This window comes from Brienomyrus brachyistius, chromosome 21 (assembly GCF_023856365.1).
Source record: "Brienomyrus brachyistius isolate T26 chromosome 21, BBRACH_0.4, whole genome shotgun sequence".
Lineage (NCBI taxonomy): Eukaryota > Metazoa > Chordata > Actinopteri > Osteoglossiformes > Mormyridae > Brienomyrus > Brienomyrus brachyistius.
The window spans coordinates 5,160,102-5,178,896 of NC_064553.1; the positions used below are offsets into that span (position 1 = coordinate 5,160,102).

At 41.5% G+C, this 18,795-nt stretch overlaps 2 protein-coding genes across 4 annotated transcripts; both read left to right on the forward strand.

The window, feature by feature from the left end:
* The first annotated feature begins 254 nt into the window (after nt 1-254).
* LOC125716768 (phospholipid scramblase 2-like) lies at nt 255-8,967 on the forward strand. 3 transcript variants are annotated; one of them, XM_048989442.1, is made up of 10 exons: nt 255-386; nt 769-891; nt 1,631-1,682; nt 2,135-2,172; nt 2,901-2,943; nt 3,524-3,723; nt 7,725-7,880; nt 8,129-8,290; nt 8,665-8,710; nt 8,804-8,967. In XM_048989442.1, exons 3-9 carry the CDS (start codon nt 1,670-1,672, stop codon nt 8,686-8,688), a joined length of 636 nt encoding a protein of 211 aa, XP_048845399.1. In that variant the 5' UTR covers nt 255-386; nt 769-891; nt 1,631-1,669; the 3' UTR covers nt 8,689-8,710; nt 8,804-8,967. The 3 variants fall into 3 exon arrangements, with proteins under 3 accessions (XP_048845399.1, XP_048845400.1, XP_048845401.1); XM_048989443.1 differs by lacking the exon at nt 255-386 and having other exon boundaries at nt 578-891; XM_048989444.1 differs by lacking the exons at nt 255-386; nt 769-891 and adding an exon at nt 1,461-1,517.
* A 142-nt stretch (nt 8,968-9,109) lies between these two features.
* Nucleotides 9,110-15,733, forward strand: LOC125716767 (phospholipid scramblase 1-like). Its single transcript, XM_048989441.1, has 10 exons — nt 9,110-10,553; nt 11,005-11,038; nt 13,092-13,169; nt 13,262-13,347; nt 13,690-13,732; nt 13,986-14,206; nt 14,291-14,452; nt 14,895-15,056; nt 15,503-15,551; nt 15,646-15,733. The coding sequence occupies exons 2-9, from the start codon at nt 11,026-11,028 to the stop codon at nt 15,530-15,532; spliced, it is 795 nt and encodes a 264-aa protein (XP_048845398.1). The 5' UTR covers nt 9,110-10,553; nt 11,005-11,025; the 3' UTR covers nt 15,533-15,551; nt 15,646-15,733.
* Nucleotides 15,734-18,795: the final 3,062 nt, after the last annotated feature.

Sequence of the window (18,795 nt, forward strand, 5' to 3'; positions counted from 1 at the left end):
GCTTCTCTCCTTAGGCAGAGGCTAGAAATACAGGGTGTGCTAGAGCCCTTTCAAGGCAACCATAGGATTCCGCCCCTCTGATGACCTCTTTTCCAAGGCGTCCGCGAGATGGATGCCAATCTCTCTCTGGATATTATGTCATGTTGCCAGCTGGACATGAGCCAGTAAAGGCTCCAATTATTCCCACACACCCAGTTGTGACTCCTGCGCTTCCCATCATTCCCAGGATCCCCACACAAACACGGATTATCGAGAACAGTAGAAGACGACTTACGACTACTTTTTAAAGTACTTTAAAAACCAATATCCTAGGATGTTTTCCAATATAAATGCATACCGATAAACCGGTCGAATACATTAACCCGCCTTCTTCGCGTAGTATTGCAGTAAGTATATGGAAAGTGCGAAAATTAAAAGACGTTTAATTTTAAAAGTAACTGATTTCTATAAAGTTTTATCATCCATCCATTTTCTAAACCGCTTATCCTACTGGGTCGCGGGGGGTCCGGAGCCTATCCCGGAAGCAATGGGCACGAGGCAGGGAACAACCCAGGATGGGGGGGCAGCCCATCGCAGTAAAAGTTTTATCATAGTTCTCCAAGCCATATTCGAAAATCTGGATTTTATTTTTAAGCGAGTTATGGAAGGCCACTAATTTTTTTTCTGAATAACATTAGCTTGAATTTAGTGTAATATAACGCGCGCGGAAATGTAGAATATTTCACTTGTATAATTCCTAATTAATCTTTTTTTTTTTTTAATGGCGAGGTGTGTGACCGCAACACGCTACGGGGCTCTCCACGCGCCTCTCTAACGGAGCGTATAAGGACTGGGAGCTGCAGTGCTTCTCACTGGAGACAGAGGAAGTGAAGTTCTCCACTTTCTTACCCGGTGAGTGTGTTTGTTATAGTCCTACTCATGTATTCAGGCATATCATAACCCTGAGAATGCTCCGTGTTATTGGCTTTATAATGCATTTGCGGCAAAGGCAGTGACGGTTCTAGACCACTTCAGCTTTTGCGAGGTGGGGGGCAGACTGGGGCCAGTTGTTCTGAGGTGGGGGGGGGCAGATGCTACATATTACTTACACTACATTGCCAGCATTAAGAAGCAAAAAAACTATTTTGAAAACCGATGTTATTTATGCAATGCTTTGCAGTTACATTGTACACATTTTACAAATATGTAAGTCACTCTCATTTCTTGTTTAGACTGTCTTCCGCCCACACGCTTGATTATTTTTTTCTGTCGTTAACTTCGTGTTTCGCCTGTTCCCAGCTCACAGAGTTTTAGCCACATATATAAAGGTATGATATTATTATTATTATTATTTATTATTAATAATAATAATAATAATAATAATAATAAATAAATTAATTAATAATTCTATACAAGAGCCAAGCAGCATACCTTTTTTTTTTTTTTTTTTTTGGGGGGGGGGGGGCATACATATTGTCACGGGTTCACTGACCCCCTGCCCACCCCAGAACCGCCCCAGGCAACATAGAAGAATAAACGTGAGTGTCGAAGTTGAAATTTCAGTGTCATATGAAAGATGCAGAACAGAATATTGGCGTTTCGGCATCCGTCTCTGGGTGTCTAAGTGTGGTTTCGTTTCTATGGATTACAGAAAATTTGACGCGTTCTTCTGAAGTTCTTAAATCTGCTAATGGCACAATCAGGTAGGCTGTGTTATACTACAATTCTCTTTTGTTATATACAAAATCTCTATTAAACGAGCTAACTTTAGTTTCCATTTCTTCTTTTCATCCGTTTTCCCACGCCACTGGCTACCTTTAGGTTTCGATTTCTCAAGTATCGATTCCCTCTTCATTTCCTTGCTTTGAAAAAGTGCAACCGCCTGGCGCTTTTCTGGTGGTGAATCGAGCCCTAATTAACCTCCTTCGTGGATTTCTGAAGTAAAACTTTGAGATTGTATCTGCGCTGCAACAGCATATAAAGCGCACCAAAAACAAAAATTTAAAAATCAAAGACCACCCGTTATTGAAAAGCCATAGGGTTTCACTCGTATTTAATTAATTCATTTGGATTTTGCATTTAATCGACATCACATCCCGCGTGCGGTAGATAAAGCTCATCTTCTTGCAACCATTAACTATATATTTTGAAACAGAATCAGTGTTTTCTCCGGGACTGGAGTACCTGACTCAGGTAAGACTCTACCAAATGACATCAGATCCATCCATCTGATTTTTGTAACCCGGATATTCAGGGTCACTGGGATCCAGCATCTATCCCGGAGGCTACAGGCACAAGGCACAACCCAGGATGGGGCACCGACCCCTCACAAGGCACACTCACACACCATTAACACCTACAGGCAATTTGGCAACTCCCATTAACTTCAGCATGTTTTTGGACTGTGGGGCCACAGCAGAGTGTCCGGGGGAAACCCCATGACACGGGTAGAACATGCAAACTCCACACACAACGGAACCTACACAGAGACTCAAACCAAGGTCCCAGAGGAGTGGGACAACAGTGCTAACCACTGCACCTTCATGCTGCTCCAACTGCAGATAATTCTGATTATTAAGTAATACTTATGGAGATGGGGCCCACACAGTGGTGCAGTGATAAGTACAGTGGCATCGCACCTACTGGACGGAGGCTTGAATCTCCGGCCCCCCAAGCGCTACCTGTGTGTCATTTGCAGGTTCTCCCTCGTGTGAGTTCCTCCCCACAGTCCAAAAACATGCCACGATGATTTGGAGCTGTCAGGTTGTTCGTAAGTGTGCATGACGTGCGTGCAGTGAGATGGGTGGGTCCCGACTTGCACCCGTAGCCTCTGGGATAGACTCCGGACACCCACAACCCTGCACTGGACAAGCGGGTGTAGAAGAGGATGGGTAATTTATCACTGTGTTTGTTTTCTCCAGATCGACGAGTTGATTGTTCAGGGGGAGGTGGACTATATGGAAGGTAGTGCAATTAATTGTCTTTCCTTTTGACACAGCAGACATAGCACATGCAATCAGAGATTGATAAGTAGATATGCAGCTATAATTGTGATTTATATCTGCTAGCCACCAGATTTATGAATCTCTTCTTTTGGTTTCAGGGGCTGATTAATTAAAACAAAAAGACACGAATTTTAGTTTCTGATAGTAGTTGTCAGATAATTAGAATTGTTTGATTTATTGACTTGTTTGTTTATTTCAATGCTGGTGTTACTTAGACCTTCAGCTACTCGGCTTTGCAGGGATTTGATTGGATGAAAACGGAATAACAGGAAACAGGAAATAGGGGCTTCCTAGTTGGCATATGGAGAGTGGCATGGGATTCACCCACGTGAATCCCGCAGTAAAGTGTTTCAGGCTTACCTCTGACTCCATCCTTTGCGGACAATTTAGAAGATGGTCCATCCACAGTTGCTAAGCTCCCTCCATCACGAATAATATTAGACACCCATTACTAGGGTACCCCGATCAATGTACTAGACCTGCTTTTAGAGAAATATGCTCACTTCATACTCAGTGACAGCTGGTAAAACTCTGTCCAGCCCTGTCCGCATTCCAGTACAAAAACATTTATGGAGTCAAGAACAGTCTGGGTCAGGTGGTCTTCTACGCGGTGGAGGACTCAGACTGCTGCGACAGATTTTGTTGTGGGTCTCAGCGTTCGTTCCTCCTAAGAGTCATGAATAACCTTGGCGAGGAGGTCATCAGGATATCACGGCCTCTGAACTGCTGCCTGCAAGAGGTAAGACGCAGCAGAAACGCATTCACTGAATTTAAAGTGTCTGAAGTAATATTTTCATAATAGATCGGTGACTTGTAGGACGCTATCAATCTTCAGTTTATTGCGACTAAATTATTTTCTCGTATTTCCTTAAGTAGTGCTATCTATAATTTTTTTCACTTCTGTGGTGAACACTTCCGTTCTGGAAGTCATCGCCCGATCTGTGCTCGGTTGTTAATGCATAGTTTCGATTCCTCCGTTCAACCAAAGGAAATGTACCATTACATTTTGTCCACCAGAGGGCGTTACATGGTTATGGAATATATCGGGAAATTCAAATAAAACACGAATTAAGGAGTTAAGACCAGAGGTGGGAAGTAGCGACGTACAAATACTTCGTTACTGTACTTAAGTAGAATTTTCAAGTATCTGTACTTTACTTGACTATTCATTTTCGTGTAAACTTTTATTACATATATTTTAGCATGAATATCTGTACTTTCTACTCCTTATATATTTTCAAATTAGGCTCGTTACGCTTGTTTCGTTTAATTTAAATTCATTTAACCTATTCCGCCACCCAGACAACTTGACTGATTGGTTGAGGCTAAAACGTTTGTAAACACGCACAGAAAAGACAATCCTATTGGTGTATTTGTTTTTGCACATAAATCTTTTGCACAGTGTTAGCGCAGTTTTTAGGGAAGCGCAGTTGTAATTGAAAGAGTGCAGGTTCGAATCCCCGACCAGCAAGGTACCGCCCCCAAGCGCTGCCCCCTGCTATGTCACATATGGGTTAAATGCAGAGGAAACATTTCGTTGTTGTGCACTGTGTGCTGTGGTGCGTCAACAATGATTCCTGAATTCTAATTCTAGTATTTAACCTGTCATTGCGGCTTAACACTCCAATACCAGACTCTGCTGCGCGAGAGAGACTGTTCAGCAGAGCCGGACTGATATTCACACCGAAAATGGCACGCGTTGATTCCAAGACCTTTGAAAATCAGCTTCTTTTGAAGCTAAACAGAGGGTTTTGGTAGTCCTACGGTGTGTGTCCGAGTTCTTCTGGCTTGGGTAAACACCTGATATTTTTGCATGCAAATAAAGTTTTTCGAACACCATGCACATTGAGTTTGTACTCCTTTACAGTACTATAATATTTTTTGCATGATGCGTTTAGGAAGAAGTCAGTCGTCATGTATAATGATGGTAATGGACAACGCAGCTTTAAATCTTTGTGGCTTTATATTTCTCTGCTTGCGTTCGACATATTAACACTCGGACATGGAGTCCAGTCAGCTTTGCTCAAAAATTGGTGGTTTTGTTCTTTGCAAGGGCACGTTATACTTTTATACTTTAAGTATGTTTTAGAGCCTGTACTTTTCACTTTAACTTGAGTAAAAAAAGTGAAGTCAATACCTCAACCTTTACTGGAGTATTTTTTAAAACATGTATCTCTACTTGAGTGAAGAATACGTGCACTTTAGACACCTCTGTTTAAGACATTACATTGTCTTCGTTTTTGTTTTCTAAACTAATTATACATTGTCAATATATGTTATTTATCATTCAGATCCTGCCTCCACTTTGTGTATGTTGTTTGCGTTTTCTTCCCACGTTTCATTTTATCAGTTTAATAAGGTTCCTGACAGTAATAATCCAGCAGTCGAGAGCGGCGCTAGCTGAATAGTTTCAGATATGAGTTTTGTATTCATTACATTTTCATATCTTACTTCGGTACAGAGTTATAGGCATTTAAATAGTCATTGTTCACTTTTTTTGAATTTGCTCCTTCAGTGGTTAAGTTGTCACAGTATTGGGCAAGATTTCACACCGATTATTGCAAGAAATAAACACACAACCAGTTCAAGTTTGATGATTTTTTTTTAAAATTTCAAACAGGTTTATGTACAAGACCTACAAAGTAATCTGAAATGGAACATTTCGAACATTCAAATTAAAATTATAATTCTACCTGTATTATTTTATTCTAGAAGAGACTGGAGTAATCAGACTCGCTGAAAAGCTGTTCTGGTACACATAAAATATCTGGCCTGGGAGGCACTGTTTGTGGGCTCACTGCCTGAGAGAATAGCTGTGCGCCAAGAAGGCACTAACACTTATCTTCATCTGATCTTCTGAAGTCCTTTTCGTAGCTGGCTTCTTTGAATGTATTGCTTCAGAATATTTTTTTCTCTTTTTGTGCCTGCCTTCACTGGTGTTTCAGTGACCACAGCAGTAAAAATACGGCCGTCCTTCGGATGAGACGTAAAGCAGGAGGCCCTGAGTCTCTGAGGTCGTAAAAGACCCCTGGGCGTCTTTCAAAAGAGTGGGGGCGGTACCCCGATGTCCCGGCTAAAATCGCCCGCTGTGGCCCTATCAAATCTGACCTTCTAATCATCCCCTATATCTGATTGGTGAATTCTCTCCTGCCCCTTCACCACCTTAGCTACTGTGTGGTTAGCATATGGGGGCAGGATGGCTGGGTGGGGGCTGCACAGCAATGGGAGTTGAAGTGGCTCCCCATTGCTTCTGTGAAGCACTTTGGGTGCCTTGAAATATGCTGTATAAATGTAACATTTATTTATTTTCCGTGACAAATTTTAGTCCATCAGTGGACAGATGGGACCTGTGAGCAGAACCTGCTTTGTCTGTTTAGTGCCTGTCATGTTCAACAAAATGGGTCAAACCCACATTACAGCTTCCCCCAAAATCAGAGACAACTTAGCCCAAATTGCCATGTTTACAAAGGCTTGCCAAATCTTAGGTTAACTTTGTGCAGAAAATTGGTATAAAAAGACACTATATTCTGTCCTCTGCAAAGCACAGATATATAATTATGAAATCTACATAACATGTAATGTTCTGTTATGCAGGAAGTTACATCAGACCAAGTAAATAGGCAAAACAGGTATTCACTGGTATTCCATATGGAAATGAAAGCCATGTGATGTTAATCTCGCTCGGTCAAGGTTTCTTTACTTCAGATTCCTGCCAAAGATCCACATGGAGTTTGCCTAAGGGGGACCTATTGTCTAACTCCATTTTTGCTTAAAATTCCTAGAATTGCCTCGAAACGGGTTCAGAGCATGAAAAAAGTCCACAAATTGGGTTGCAAACTGATTTTAATAAAATCACTCAAAAATAAATTTACAGGGCATGCCAGGAGAAAACGGCAAATGCACAGTTCGTCGCTAGAATCTTCTCTGCTTGCCTCACTGCTTCCTCAAAAGGAACAGGTCTGACGTCGGAGATTGTCGTCACTCGTCCCATATTTCACGGAATCCCATTTCAAAAAATTACTGTATTGAAAAATAAAATGCTGTGTCTTGTTTTAACCAATACGGGATGAGACGTGTCCCGCATTTCAGAAACCTAATAGCTGGGGTTTGTGACTGTAAGCGTCTGCATTCTGTATGTTTTTCTGGATGGCAGTGGTGGAAAAAAAGTTCACAATTTCCAGTTTTTTGTTGGCACAAGTTCTTGCCCGAGTTTACAGTATACAGCACCAGTCTGTTGCATGTTGGGCTTTAAACTGCAAGAAGTACTGCTACTCCGCTGTTTCTTACCCTGTTTCTCCATAAAATCTCCTTTTATAAAATCTCCGCTGTCGCATTCTTCATCGACACTTGTGGTCTCTCCAGAGGAATGGCTTCTCTCCTCCAGGATATTCCCAAAACAGCAGCACGTGGTTCTGCTAACTCAACCAACCTTGCAGTACATTTTGTTGCACCTTAGGTTGTCCGTTTTTTTTAAAAGATCAAACGTGTGATTCGTTGGAGTCGTGTTCATTTCTGTGATGTGATTGGCTGATATCTGCTATCAATGATATTCCTTGCGGACGGTTTAATCGATGATTCTCATTTTATCGTTTAAATTTTATATGATGATGTGTTGCTTGCATGACCCAGCCCTAGTAATCGTGTTGTCTAGCCTTTTTAAAATCCTGAAATTGCCAGTTAGGGTCCCTGGCCTGCTGTTTGGATGATAAAATCTCCTTCCCACCCTCCATTTCTATGAAGCTGGAGGTCCAGTGTCCCCCCGGGAAGCCCATCGGATACGTCACTCAGGAATTGCATCCATTTCACCCAGAATTCATGATCAGGAATGAGAGGGATGAGCCGGTACTGAAACTGACTGGACCATTTTGTATTTGTGGATGTGATACAGACTTTGAGGTACGCTTCTTAGAAAAAGTCATCGCGCTAAAAACATGAAGGTTGTGTGGTTGAATCCCAGCACATGTAAATTGTAGCCCTTCCCTCTACTATAAGTCGCTTTGAATACAGTCATCAGGTATTATTATCACCAGTATATTAATTTGTCGGCCCATTCAAACACATACTACATACCATAAACGCTTTGATAGTCTCATTAATCTTAAGAGTAAATCTGTGTAATCAGTTACTAAACATCGTGTCCACAGGTGAAATCTCCGAACGAAGCCATTGTGGTCGGCAGAATCACCAAACATTGGGCCGGCCTGGCTCAAGAATTGTTCACTAATGCCAGTAACTTTGCCATACGCTTCCCTCTGGACCTGGACGTCAGAGTCAAGGCCGTCTTACTTGGAGCCTGTTTTCTCATCGTAAGTAACGGCCGTCCCATTGCTACTCTCACAGTGACTAAAATGCAGAGGTGGGTAATTCAGGCCCTGAGAATAAAAGTCCAGAAAAAGAATTTGTTTCAGACGACAGAGTCACGGACTACTGACGTCGATGGGATTTCTGCTCTTTTTTTGATAATCATATGGGCCAGTAAAAATAGCTCAGGTTTGCAGATCGGCTTTGGATCATGGTCCATATTTTTAATTTCAAATGTGAGTTACTTCGCTTTACATATCAGTGTTATGTTTATTAATGACACCACTGCCACGCGGTTTTCAGGCTACGGCAATGGCCTCTCTTACATTAAAGAAAACTTGCAATTAGGACTATTTTGTTTTTTTTTGTATGTTTATAGGATTTTATGTATTATAAGAACTGAAGATGAGTCCATTTGAGGATATGTGAGTATTTTCTTTTCTCCCAGACACCGAAGTACACGCCCGCGCTGCTTATTCCCGCAACAATGACTAAGCATTCTGTTTTTCTGTTCGCAGGACTGCAGATCCAGAAAAGATGCGATGCTTGCAAAGTTATTCATTTCATTTCTGAAGTTTCGAGAGTTGCTAGTGACAGTGTTATCAGGGTCATTCATTTGCATTGACACAATTGTGCTTTGATCCATTTCCACTTCAGGCATGTAGCTTTTGCACTGGCACAATAGTATAGATCTGTGTGGCGTGCAGGACTTTCCTGGGCCAAAGACATTCTGTCTTCAAATCTACGTGAGAGACGACCATCCTTGGAATTGCAAAAGCTTGTTTTTCAAGTCCAGATATGATGGGACTCGCAGTCCTGCTTTGCCAAAGGTAGATAAGATGTACAGCTGATAAACTCATATGGAGGATTAGAAAATGATTCCTCCAGAAAGTCCATTTAAAACTGGTATTATTTTTTTTTTAATATGTATTTAGTTTGCTTATCCCAATATGCCTTGAGAAAAGTGTTCCGTAGTTTCCTCTACAGAATATTCATATTGTCAAAATATCTTTTTACAGAATTTGAATAAAAGATGCAGAGTAAAAAAAAGTCTGACTTTTTCATAAAAATTCACGTTAAGAAATGGACGTCTGGAGCCACTACATGAAATGACACGCATCTTATACCTCTGGTGTCCAGGCTACGATGGTTTGTGATAGCCGGACACCGAGCAATTGTTTGTTTATTGCAGGTTATTGACCGAAATACATAGTTATACATTAGACTTTATTATTCTTGTTCCGCAAAACTTGTTTACTAAAATCCAGTTATTATAACCATTCTTGGCTCGTTGGAACCAGAGTGACGCCGATGAAGACCGGACTAGCGGGGCAGCAATGTGGCAAATTGACTTGGAAAGACTGTGTCCTATGATGGTCCCAAGTGGAATATCCGTTACCTCTCTGGTACAGCAACCCATTCTGCTGCATAACCGCGTGCTTACACTCCTGCGTCAGAAAACGGCGTGACCCAAGTAGAGAATTCCTGTAATGAGTCCGCATACTTTTGGCCACACAGCATAAATACCCATCCATTATTTTAATCACTTCGTCTGATCTTTAATCACAAAACACGACTAAGCTGGATATTTCCACACAGATCCATACCACTTACCAACTGATTTAGCTAAAATAAAATGTATATGACTTAAAAAGACCTTCAAGAAAATCGTGTTAAATGGTAAATTTGAGTGCATTGCAAAAGAAATTGGACTACGTCTTTAGGTTGATATTGGATTTTTTTTTGCGCATTTTCCCGATTAATTTACATGGGTCATATTCAGAGTTGGAAATTTCAGGTCCAGAAAGTAAAAGTCCAGAGCAGGATTTTCTTTCAACCAACCAGTTGAGTAAAAGAGTCACAGTCACAGAGTACACAGCTGGTTGGTTGAAACAAAATCATGGTCTGGATTTATACTTTCTGGATCTGAAACTTCCACATCTGGTCATGTTTAATTCTTATCAATAGTCTTTACAAACCATTCACATTCTTATGTCAAGCCAGCTACATCTAACAACCACCGAGTCGGTGAAACCGGACTCCAGTCGCCACGCCCCCTGGCGCTTGGAGAGCTTTATAGCTTTTCCTCTGGTCGCCGCTGGCAGACCTTTATCTGCTGGCCGGCCGGACGTCGCCGAACAGGTTTCTGACCGTTTTCCAGTGTTAAAACGCCATGTAACACAGGTGTAGCCCTGTAGACCTGCGCTAGTCATCGCATTTTCCCTGCGCTTCGGTTTCCCTCTCATTTTTTAGCCCTTGTTTCAACTCGTAAGTATTCCAAAATCTGAACCTTATTTAACTGCATGTTTGAGAAAAAAGGTACCGGTTGTTATTTATATATATAACGACGCGCCCTCAGCGCTCCATCTGAGTAACGCAACTTCTTACAATGCGCTGTTCTGTTTCCAGTGTAATCCAGGGATTCATTGCTGTTTTTCGTATTGCTTGTAATCCATTTTAAGGAACACTTTCAGTAATAAGTGAATATTGTTATTGGTAACATTTGATTACATTTGATTATATTTTTGTAGAATTTTTTTGTATACCTTTTATGGAAATATTTCCCCGCACTGAGTTGGGTGGTTAACTGGCTGGGGAAGCACAGCTTTTCATTTGCCAAACGAAAAACCAATAAGATGCAGGTAATGCAATTGTAAACTTGTTAATCTGGTTTTGCAGCCTTTATAAAAGGATAAAATGTCTTTATTTATGTTTGCAGAGGAAGTGTCAGAACATTCCCATGGACGCACAGAGTAAGAAGCGTGATTCTGGGGACCTGGTCCGTTTTGAGTCTCAAGTAGTGTGAATAACATAGTAATAGCCAAAGCTAGCGTTTCAACCCAACACTGAAAATGTAAAGTTAGCTGTAGCTTAAGTACAGCGTACGTGTATTCCGCTTAATAAGACGGCGTCGCATTGTTGTAATGGTGGGATCCCAACCGTGGACCCCTTTCTGTGTTACGAACCTTAAAACACCCCGACTGCCGCTTGCCCGTTGCAGTTACACGCTAGACTCCTATTATACAACCCGGTTTCCAAAAAAGGTCGGGAAGCTGTGTAAAATGTAAACAACGGAATGCAACGATTTGCAAATCATATAAACCCATATTTAATTGAAAACAACAAAGACAACATATCAAATGTTGAAAGTTGGGACAGTAAGATGATTGGAGATAAAAATAGCCTCCCAGAGAGGCAGAGCCTCTGTGCAGTGAAGATGGGCAGAGGTGAAAGACTGCTGTAGGAAATAGTGTAACAATTTAAGAATAATATTCCTCAACATAATATTGCAAAGTATTTGATAATTTCATCATCTATGGTACAATATCATTGAGAGATTCAAAGGATCCGGAGAAATCTCTGTACGCAAGGGACAAGGCCGAAAACCAGTATGGGGCAGCCATGATCTTCGGGTTCTCAGGAGGCACTGCATTACAAACAGACACAATTCTACAGTGGAAATCACTGCATGGGCTCAGGGACATTTCCAATAACTGGTGTCTATGAACACAGTTCATCACTGCATCCACAACTGCAGGATGAAACTCTACCTCGCAAAGAGGTAGAAACCACATCTAAACATGATCCAGAAACGCCACCGACTTCTCTGGGCCTGAGCTCACTTAAGACTGACTGGGGTAAAATGGAAAACCGTCCTTTGATCTGATGAATCAAAATTTCAGATTCTTTTTTGAAATCATGGATGCCGCATCCTCTGGGATAAAGAGCAGAGGGACCATCCAGCTGGCTATCAGCGGACGGTTCCAAAGCCAGCATCCGCGATGGTGCAGGGGTGCATTAGTGTCCAGTGCTTGGGTACCTTGCACATCTAGGAATGCACCATTAATGCTGAATGCGGCAACATGTTCTGCCATCCTGCCAAAGTATTTTTCAGAGAAGACCTTGTATATTTCAGCAAGACAATGTGAAGCCACTTTCTGCGTATTACAGCAGCACAGCTTCGTAGTGGAAGATTTCGGCTGCTAGACTGGCCTGCCTGCATTCCAGACCTGTCACCCATCACGAAACGAAAAATACGACAAAGGAGATAAAGGAAACTCCTACAATGTTTCACTTTCAAAGCTCCTATAACGGATCTTCTCAGCCCCCAAACATTTACAGCAAGCATTTACAGGGATGCAAGACCCTGGCAAACATGCCCCTGTCCCAACGGTTTTGAAAGGTGCTGCTGGTATCAAATCCAGACAAAGAATATATTTCGTATATTTGTCATAAAACTAACATTTCTGGTTCAAGATTTGATATGTCGTCTTTGTTCCATTTTCAATTAATTATTGGTTCACAGGATTTGCAAATCATTGCATTCTGATTTCGGAAACGGAGCCGTGTGTAACGGCTTATTTAGATTATTTATCGGATTTCTCAGTTTTTCATTATTTCTTGGCTTAAAAGCCTTACCTGGGCAACTAAGCAATCCGGGAGTCAACACGCTAAGAGCGGCTGGATCTTTAAGCGTCCTTCATTTGGATGAAGGGGGTTTATGACTCCAGCTGCATGAATATGCTAGTGCGGCTGTGTTTAGACATAAAACGGCCTGACTCTGGCTCCTAGGCGAGGATCCCCTGCCGAGTGTTATGCCAATATTTCTTGGCTGCTTAAGGATCATCTTACATCTGTTGCCTTCCTGCCGTGTAGATAATGTTTCAGATAGTGTAACACGAGTTGACACCTGCGCCACGGCAGAAATGTGACGTTAAGGTTGTATTTTTTTGCTCGTCTTTCATTCTGCAAGTGAAATTTTCTTTATTGCGTGTAATGGTCCTAATTTTGAACTGTTGTTGGCAGTTAGCACTGTAGACAGACAGCCCAAGAGAAATGCAGTACGTCCAGCTTCGGTTGCCTCCAAGGTTCCTGGGCCACCAGGTAAATGTCAGATCTCCTGGGGCTGACCTTGAACACCCATTTCATTCTTATATCCTTAACTGTCATCCCCCCCCCTTCTAAATTTTTCCAAGGTTATGTGGCCCCATCTGCACCAGTGCCAATGCCAGTTCCCCAGTGCCCCCCCGGCTGCCCCCCAGGACTGGAGTACCTGACCCAGGTGTGACTTGTACAGCTTGTTGCTATAGCAAAAGCTGTCGTTGCTACGGTGATGTTTCATCCAATGAAAATGCAGTGGGTGGAGTCTTCATCATTAATACTTAAGCAAAAATATATATTTTTCCAAAGTATTCCGTGTTTTAATGGTTAGCATTGTTTGTTAACGTCCAGATTTATGGCTGTTTTTTTTGTCAAGCTTTAGTTATTCTGTAGGGCTAGATAAAGCACTTAATGATGCTGTATTGGTAGAAGCTCTGCAATATGGCCACGCCCACATTCCAGACCCCACCCTACATGTGAGCTGCTGCCATGTCTAACCACGTCACATCTTATGTCCTTACAGATCGACCAGCTGCTCATCCATCAGAAAGTTGACCTCACCGAAGGTACCGGCTGGCTGTGGAACGAAAACCAGCGGCCCTCAATGAACCATTACCCAGAAATCCTAGCTGCGCCATGACTCGGTTTCATTGGCAAGGTTTAGTGTGCCTCAAAAGTCACATGACCAGACTTAGTAGCATGATGAATGTGCTCAGTGAGATACTCTGGATTGTCAGCTACTGAAGTTGATGTTAGCATTAGTTAGAAGTTACAGCTTCTCAAGGGGGTTCCTCCAGAGTTCTTTGATCACATTTTCAGTTATACTTGGCTGGGAGACCAACAACAAGTATCAGATCAAGAATAGCCTGGGACAGCACGTGTTCTACGCAGCGGAGGAGAACAGCTGCTGTAACCGGTCCTGCTGTGGATCCATGAGATCCTTCGTGCTGCACGTCCAGGACAACTTCGGCCAGCAGATCCTCACCATCACCCGTCCTCTCATGTGCAGCAGTTGCTGCTGCCCCTGTTGTCTGCAGAAGGTAAAATTGGTTGGGCAGTGATGTTCTGGGAGATACACATACACACACGTGCTCAGATGTGTGATACACCTGGCTTGTCGTTAGCTGGAGGTTCAGGCACCACCTGGGGTCCCCATCGGCTACATCGTCCAGAACTGGCACCCGTACCTCCCCAAATTTACCATCCTGAATGAAGAGAAGGACCCTGTGCTGAAAATCGTTGGCCCATGCTGCGGTTGCAAGTGCTGCGTCGACGTGAATTTTGAGGTTAACTATTTATCCGTGAACAGACTGTTCTCCCCATATACATCTCCCTGAGATATAGAGGGAAAAAAAAGGAGACTTGACAGGAAGAGGAAGTTGGCCAGGCCACATCCCTACATGTATGATGTCATCTTAATGCCCCAACTGTCCTCATTTACAAAATAGACTCTATATGAAAGAAAAGAACAAAAACTATTTACTCTACAGAAGACAAAATTGACTTCTTGGATCTCAGGAGGATATATTGGCTTGCTGTGTATTTATTTTAAAATAAAAGTTATAGTGGATGAAAGAACATATTAGATGAGATTAACCTAACAGTTCAAATTGCTTTGAATGAAACAAAGTACTGTTTTGACTTCTAGGTATCAGTTGTGCTCATGTGGGTATTTGACATGGCCTTGTATAACCGATGGGACAAAAGGCCTGTGATTTACATCTGCAGGTCATGTCCTTGGACGAGACAGAGATAGTGGGCAGGATCTCAAAGCAGTGGACGGGAGCCCTGCGCGAAATTTACACCGACGCAAATAATTTCGGCATCAGCTTCCCCTTAGATCTGGACGTCAAAATGAAAGCTGTCCTGTTGGGGGCGTGTTTCCTCATCGTAAGTAGCAGCTCGCCGCCTTCGTTGTGCTCCCTCACATGATGGAAAACACTGTTTGTCGTACCGGCTCGAGACCTGCTGCCTTGCAACCAGTAGATTAGGAGTTCTAATCCCGAAGACGGAAACATACAGCAGATCATCAAAAAGTAGCGTTAGACTTGCGGGTCTTCTCAGCAGGGTTGTAAAATTCTTGAAAATTTCCCATTAATTCCTATATACTCCAGTCCATTCCCATGGAAATCTTCCAACATGGAATATTTCCAAAACTTCCCCAGCTTAACTTCCCATGAAATGGAAGGTTTCTGGAAAGTTTCGGGAAATTTTCCACCCATTTGTAACCCTACTTGTAACTAAATAAATAATATCAATTAAGGATGATGTAAGTAGTATCTTAAATTTATGTTAATTTTGTTCCTGAATGTATTAAGCTTTTATTCATGTTTCAGGATTTTATGTTTTTTGAAAACAACAAGTGATGGGATACCTCCGTAAAATGTAAGTTGATCTTCATACAAACACCGATATAAAATCCAATTTTCATTCCATCATACTGCATGTAAGCATCATTACATTTTTCCTTCTGTTCTAGGATTTTATTTTGATCTGTGAGCAGCCACATACTTACCAAAAATATACCCGGAAGCAAGCTAATTCTATACCAAAATGTTATTACTTACGTTCTCCAAGATCAGTATTTTAATGCTGTTAAGGAATGAGTAAGTGCAGAATTCCAGGGATTACTGTGGGAGTCAAACGATTACCAAAAATAGGAAATCGCTTATTTTGCCTTTGTACTGAAGCGATGAAAATGGACATCTGTTGTGGGATTTGATGGTTAGACACAAGAGGGCGCTAGATACCCTCTTCAGAGCTAAAAAATATGAATATATGGCAAATTCAGGTTACTGCCGCAGTATTCAGACTTTGGGTACTTGCACTAAAGCAGACCTGAATGATATTATACAAACATTCTCATTTGTAAAATATTTACATAAATATTATGTAAATACTTCTTCTGTTCAAACTGTCAGATATATTAAACAGAAATATTTTTTCCTTGGTATTTTCTGTTTCATAATAGTCTTACTTTGATTAATTTAAGATGAAATGCCACAGTCACAGCACTATAATAAATATATTCTGTTGGTACAGATAATTTCTTAATGTCCACAGAAAGTTGAGGTTTTAACCGATTTAAGATTAAAATGCACTTTATTGTTTCCAGGTGGAAATATTTAAATGGTCATTTCATTAGCCGAGTTTGTATATTTTGTGAAATATATGTATAGGATTTTGTTTTCAGACCTATTAAAGAGAGGTAACACACCTTGTGTCCTCGTTCATTTCCTGTTACACAGCAAACCCAACCCACTGTATGGTCATGCATTAATATTAAACTTTAATCTTGGTAATGATTCCAGCCCAGCTTTCTTGCTCTGGCTGTGTGTGTGTGCTGTCTGGGTTGCATTCAGGTTTAGCATCCATACGTACGTAACCTCGGTTCATCCAAATAGCTCGTAAGAGCTGAACTCGGCTACCAAACATGCGGATAGCCGTCTATTTCCTGACGGGCTCATGGTGAAGGGGAGCTTACGAGTACCAGGGCAGGTGCGGGAAGCAGGGTAGATACACGGTGACATGGTTAGAGGCTCCTCAGAACCACTGGTCCACCCGAGTCAAACATCTCACAAAAGGGAGGTTCCCTTATGCTAACATTCAGGAGAACATGCAAACTCCTTCATTAAACATCCAGGGTCTGGTCATAGCACCTTATAGCATGTTTATTATGCATTATGAAGGCCTTATGAAGCTCTCATCTATAATGCACTATAGATACCTTCATAATGCAGTACAAAGAATTCCTAATGCTTATACTGACCATTATAATACATAATGAAAGTATGAAGGAGAGCTTCATAAAACATTCATAATGCATAATCCACATGGCTGTAAATGTGTTATGCCTTTTGATTAGTATTCACAGCCAGATTTCTAATGGTAAGTTAGTAAAAAGCATGGCCTTAAGCAAACTGTTTGTGTTAGGAAGTTGTTTGGTATATTTGTAGTAATACTAGGCTATACAAAGCAAAATGGCTTAATTATGATCTTAGCCATACCCAGTTCACCTTTCATGGTTTCATGTCAGTGGGACGTATATCTCTTCAGTTCTTTACACAAATGGAAATTTGGACAGACCTGTTCTTTCTCTGTCCATCTCTGCAATGTGAAGAATGTCAGCCAATCTACTGTGGGAAAGACGCTGTTTTGCTGACAAGAAAAGGTAACATTCAGCACTATGCAAATTATCCAGCAAAGGGCCCATTGAATAGTGATGTTCTTGCGTGTCCAGGTGTTCCTTCACGAAACGGGTTCTCTGACTCTTGCTGATGTTCTCTGTTCTCATCTCGTCATAAACAGCTGCATAATCGCTGAATCAGTTTTGAGCATGTATGTGAATTAAAATGGGAAAGTGCGTGAGGCAGCATGAGTTTGCTTTATCTGATCAGTGCATGATTGATGCCGTTCATGTCAATATAGAATGTGCTAAAACTGACACGTCTGATATTTTTTTCAATTTTGAATTTTTTTTTTTTTAAAACTGTTCTAGTACAATTCTGAGTGTAATTTCTCATTAGAGATCTAGAACAGAATACAATGGAATAGAATAATCAAATTAAATATCGCCCGCATAAAGAATTTTGGTAGACTATCCACAAATAAGAGAGCCTTCCATTGATTAAGCAGAAATCATCACTGGTAATTCTAGGCCCAGAATATATCTTTCATATATATCTTTGAAGTTCCTCTGAACAATTGTCTTGTAAAATTACGGAGTGACTTCAGCTTTTGTTTTATGCTGACCAACAACACTCATGATGAAGTGAAGATCGGCTGCAGAATTATGTTTTCCAACTTCGGTTACCCTGATTGGTCCGTTGATGAGGTCATAGAATACAAATAAAAAATCCCAGCTTTCATTTGTTCATGCACCACAAATGCCAACATCAAAAAAAAGGAGTGTCCATAATTGCTTCTGTGCTCCTGGGATCCGGGCCAAGTTACATGTTACTCATGTCTCATCCGTTTACAATATCTTGCACTTCCAGCAAATTCTACAGGGTCATATTGAGGAACGTTTCTAGGATTATAAGGCATCAGAGGTTTAGCACAGAGACCTAATCTGTCTGAGGGTCCATCTGCCTGCCCCCCGCCCCCCATTCGAGGTTCAGCCGAAAAAGCCCGGGATCATGATCTTTCTGGTCATATTCAAGTAAAATCCGTAAATGTGCGCACAAATACAATGGCCACAGCTTAGCATATGTGGATATACCATCTTTCCTTGGCATAATGCAAACCCAGATGTCTCATGGTAGCTAAGACATAAGCGGCTGTTCTCATTGTCTAATACGCACGTTCCCTGCAAAGCCAGTCCGATCCCCTTTCCAGTCTAAGCCAAGGGTACTTCAATTTTGGGCTGATGAGATCCTTTGTTCATTTTAAGTATTGGGGGCCGCATTTAAACTACGTGTAATCTTAGAGGTGAATATACAGCAGTCTACGCTTAATTGTTTTCTGCTTCCAGACTCAAGAAAATAATGGGAGGTAAATAAAATATGTTTTTATGCAAAATATTACCAAGCACATTCACCAGCAAACATTTGCCAGCATTATGTTTTATACATTATTCGCCATGCTGTCCTTATTGGGGATTCTGGGACACGTTTCGTACAATACAGAA

Bases quoted from the DNA above. Each gene is read 5' to 3' on its own strand.
- LOC125716768 (XM_048989442.1), top strand. The intron at 2,944-3,523 runs GTAGTGCAATTA...AACTCTGTCCAG, and splicing joins GGAGGTGGACTATATGGAAG to CCCTGTCCGCATTCCAGTAC. The intron at 7,881-8,128 runs GTACGCTTCTTA...TCGTGTCCACAG, and splicing joins GATGTGATACAGACTTTGAG to GTGAAATCTCCGAACGAAGC.
- LOC125716767 (XM_048989441.1), top strand. The intron at 13,348-13,689 runs GTGTGACTTGTA...ATGTCCTTACAG, and splicing joins GACTGGAGTACCTGACCCAG to ATCGACCAGCTGCTCATCCA. The intron at 15,057-15,502 runs GTAAGTAGCAGC...TTCATGTTTCAG, and splicing joins TGGGGGCGTGTTTCCTCATC to GATTTTATGTTTTTTGAAAA.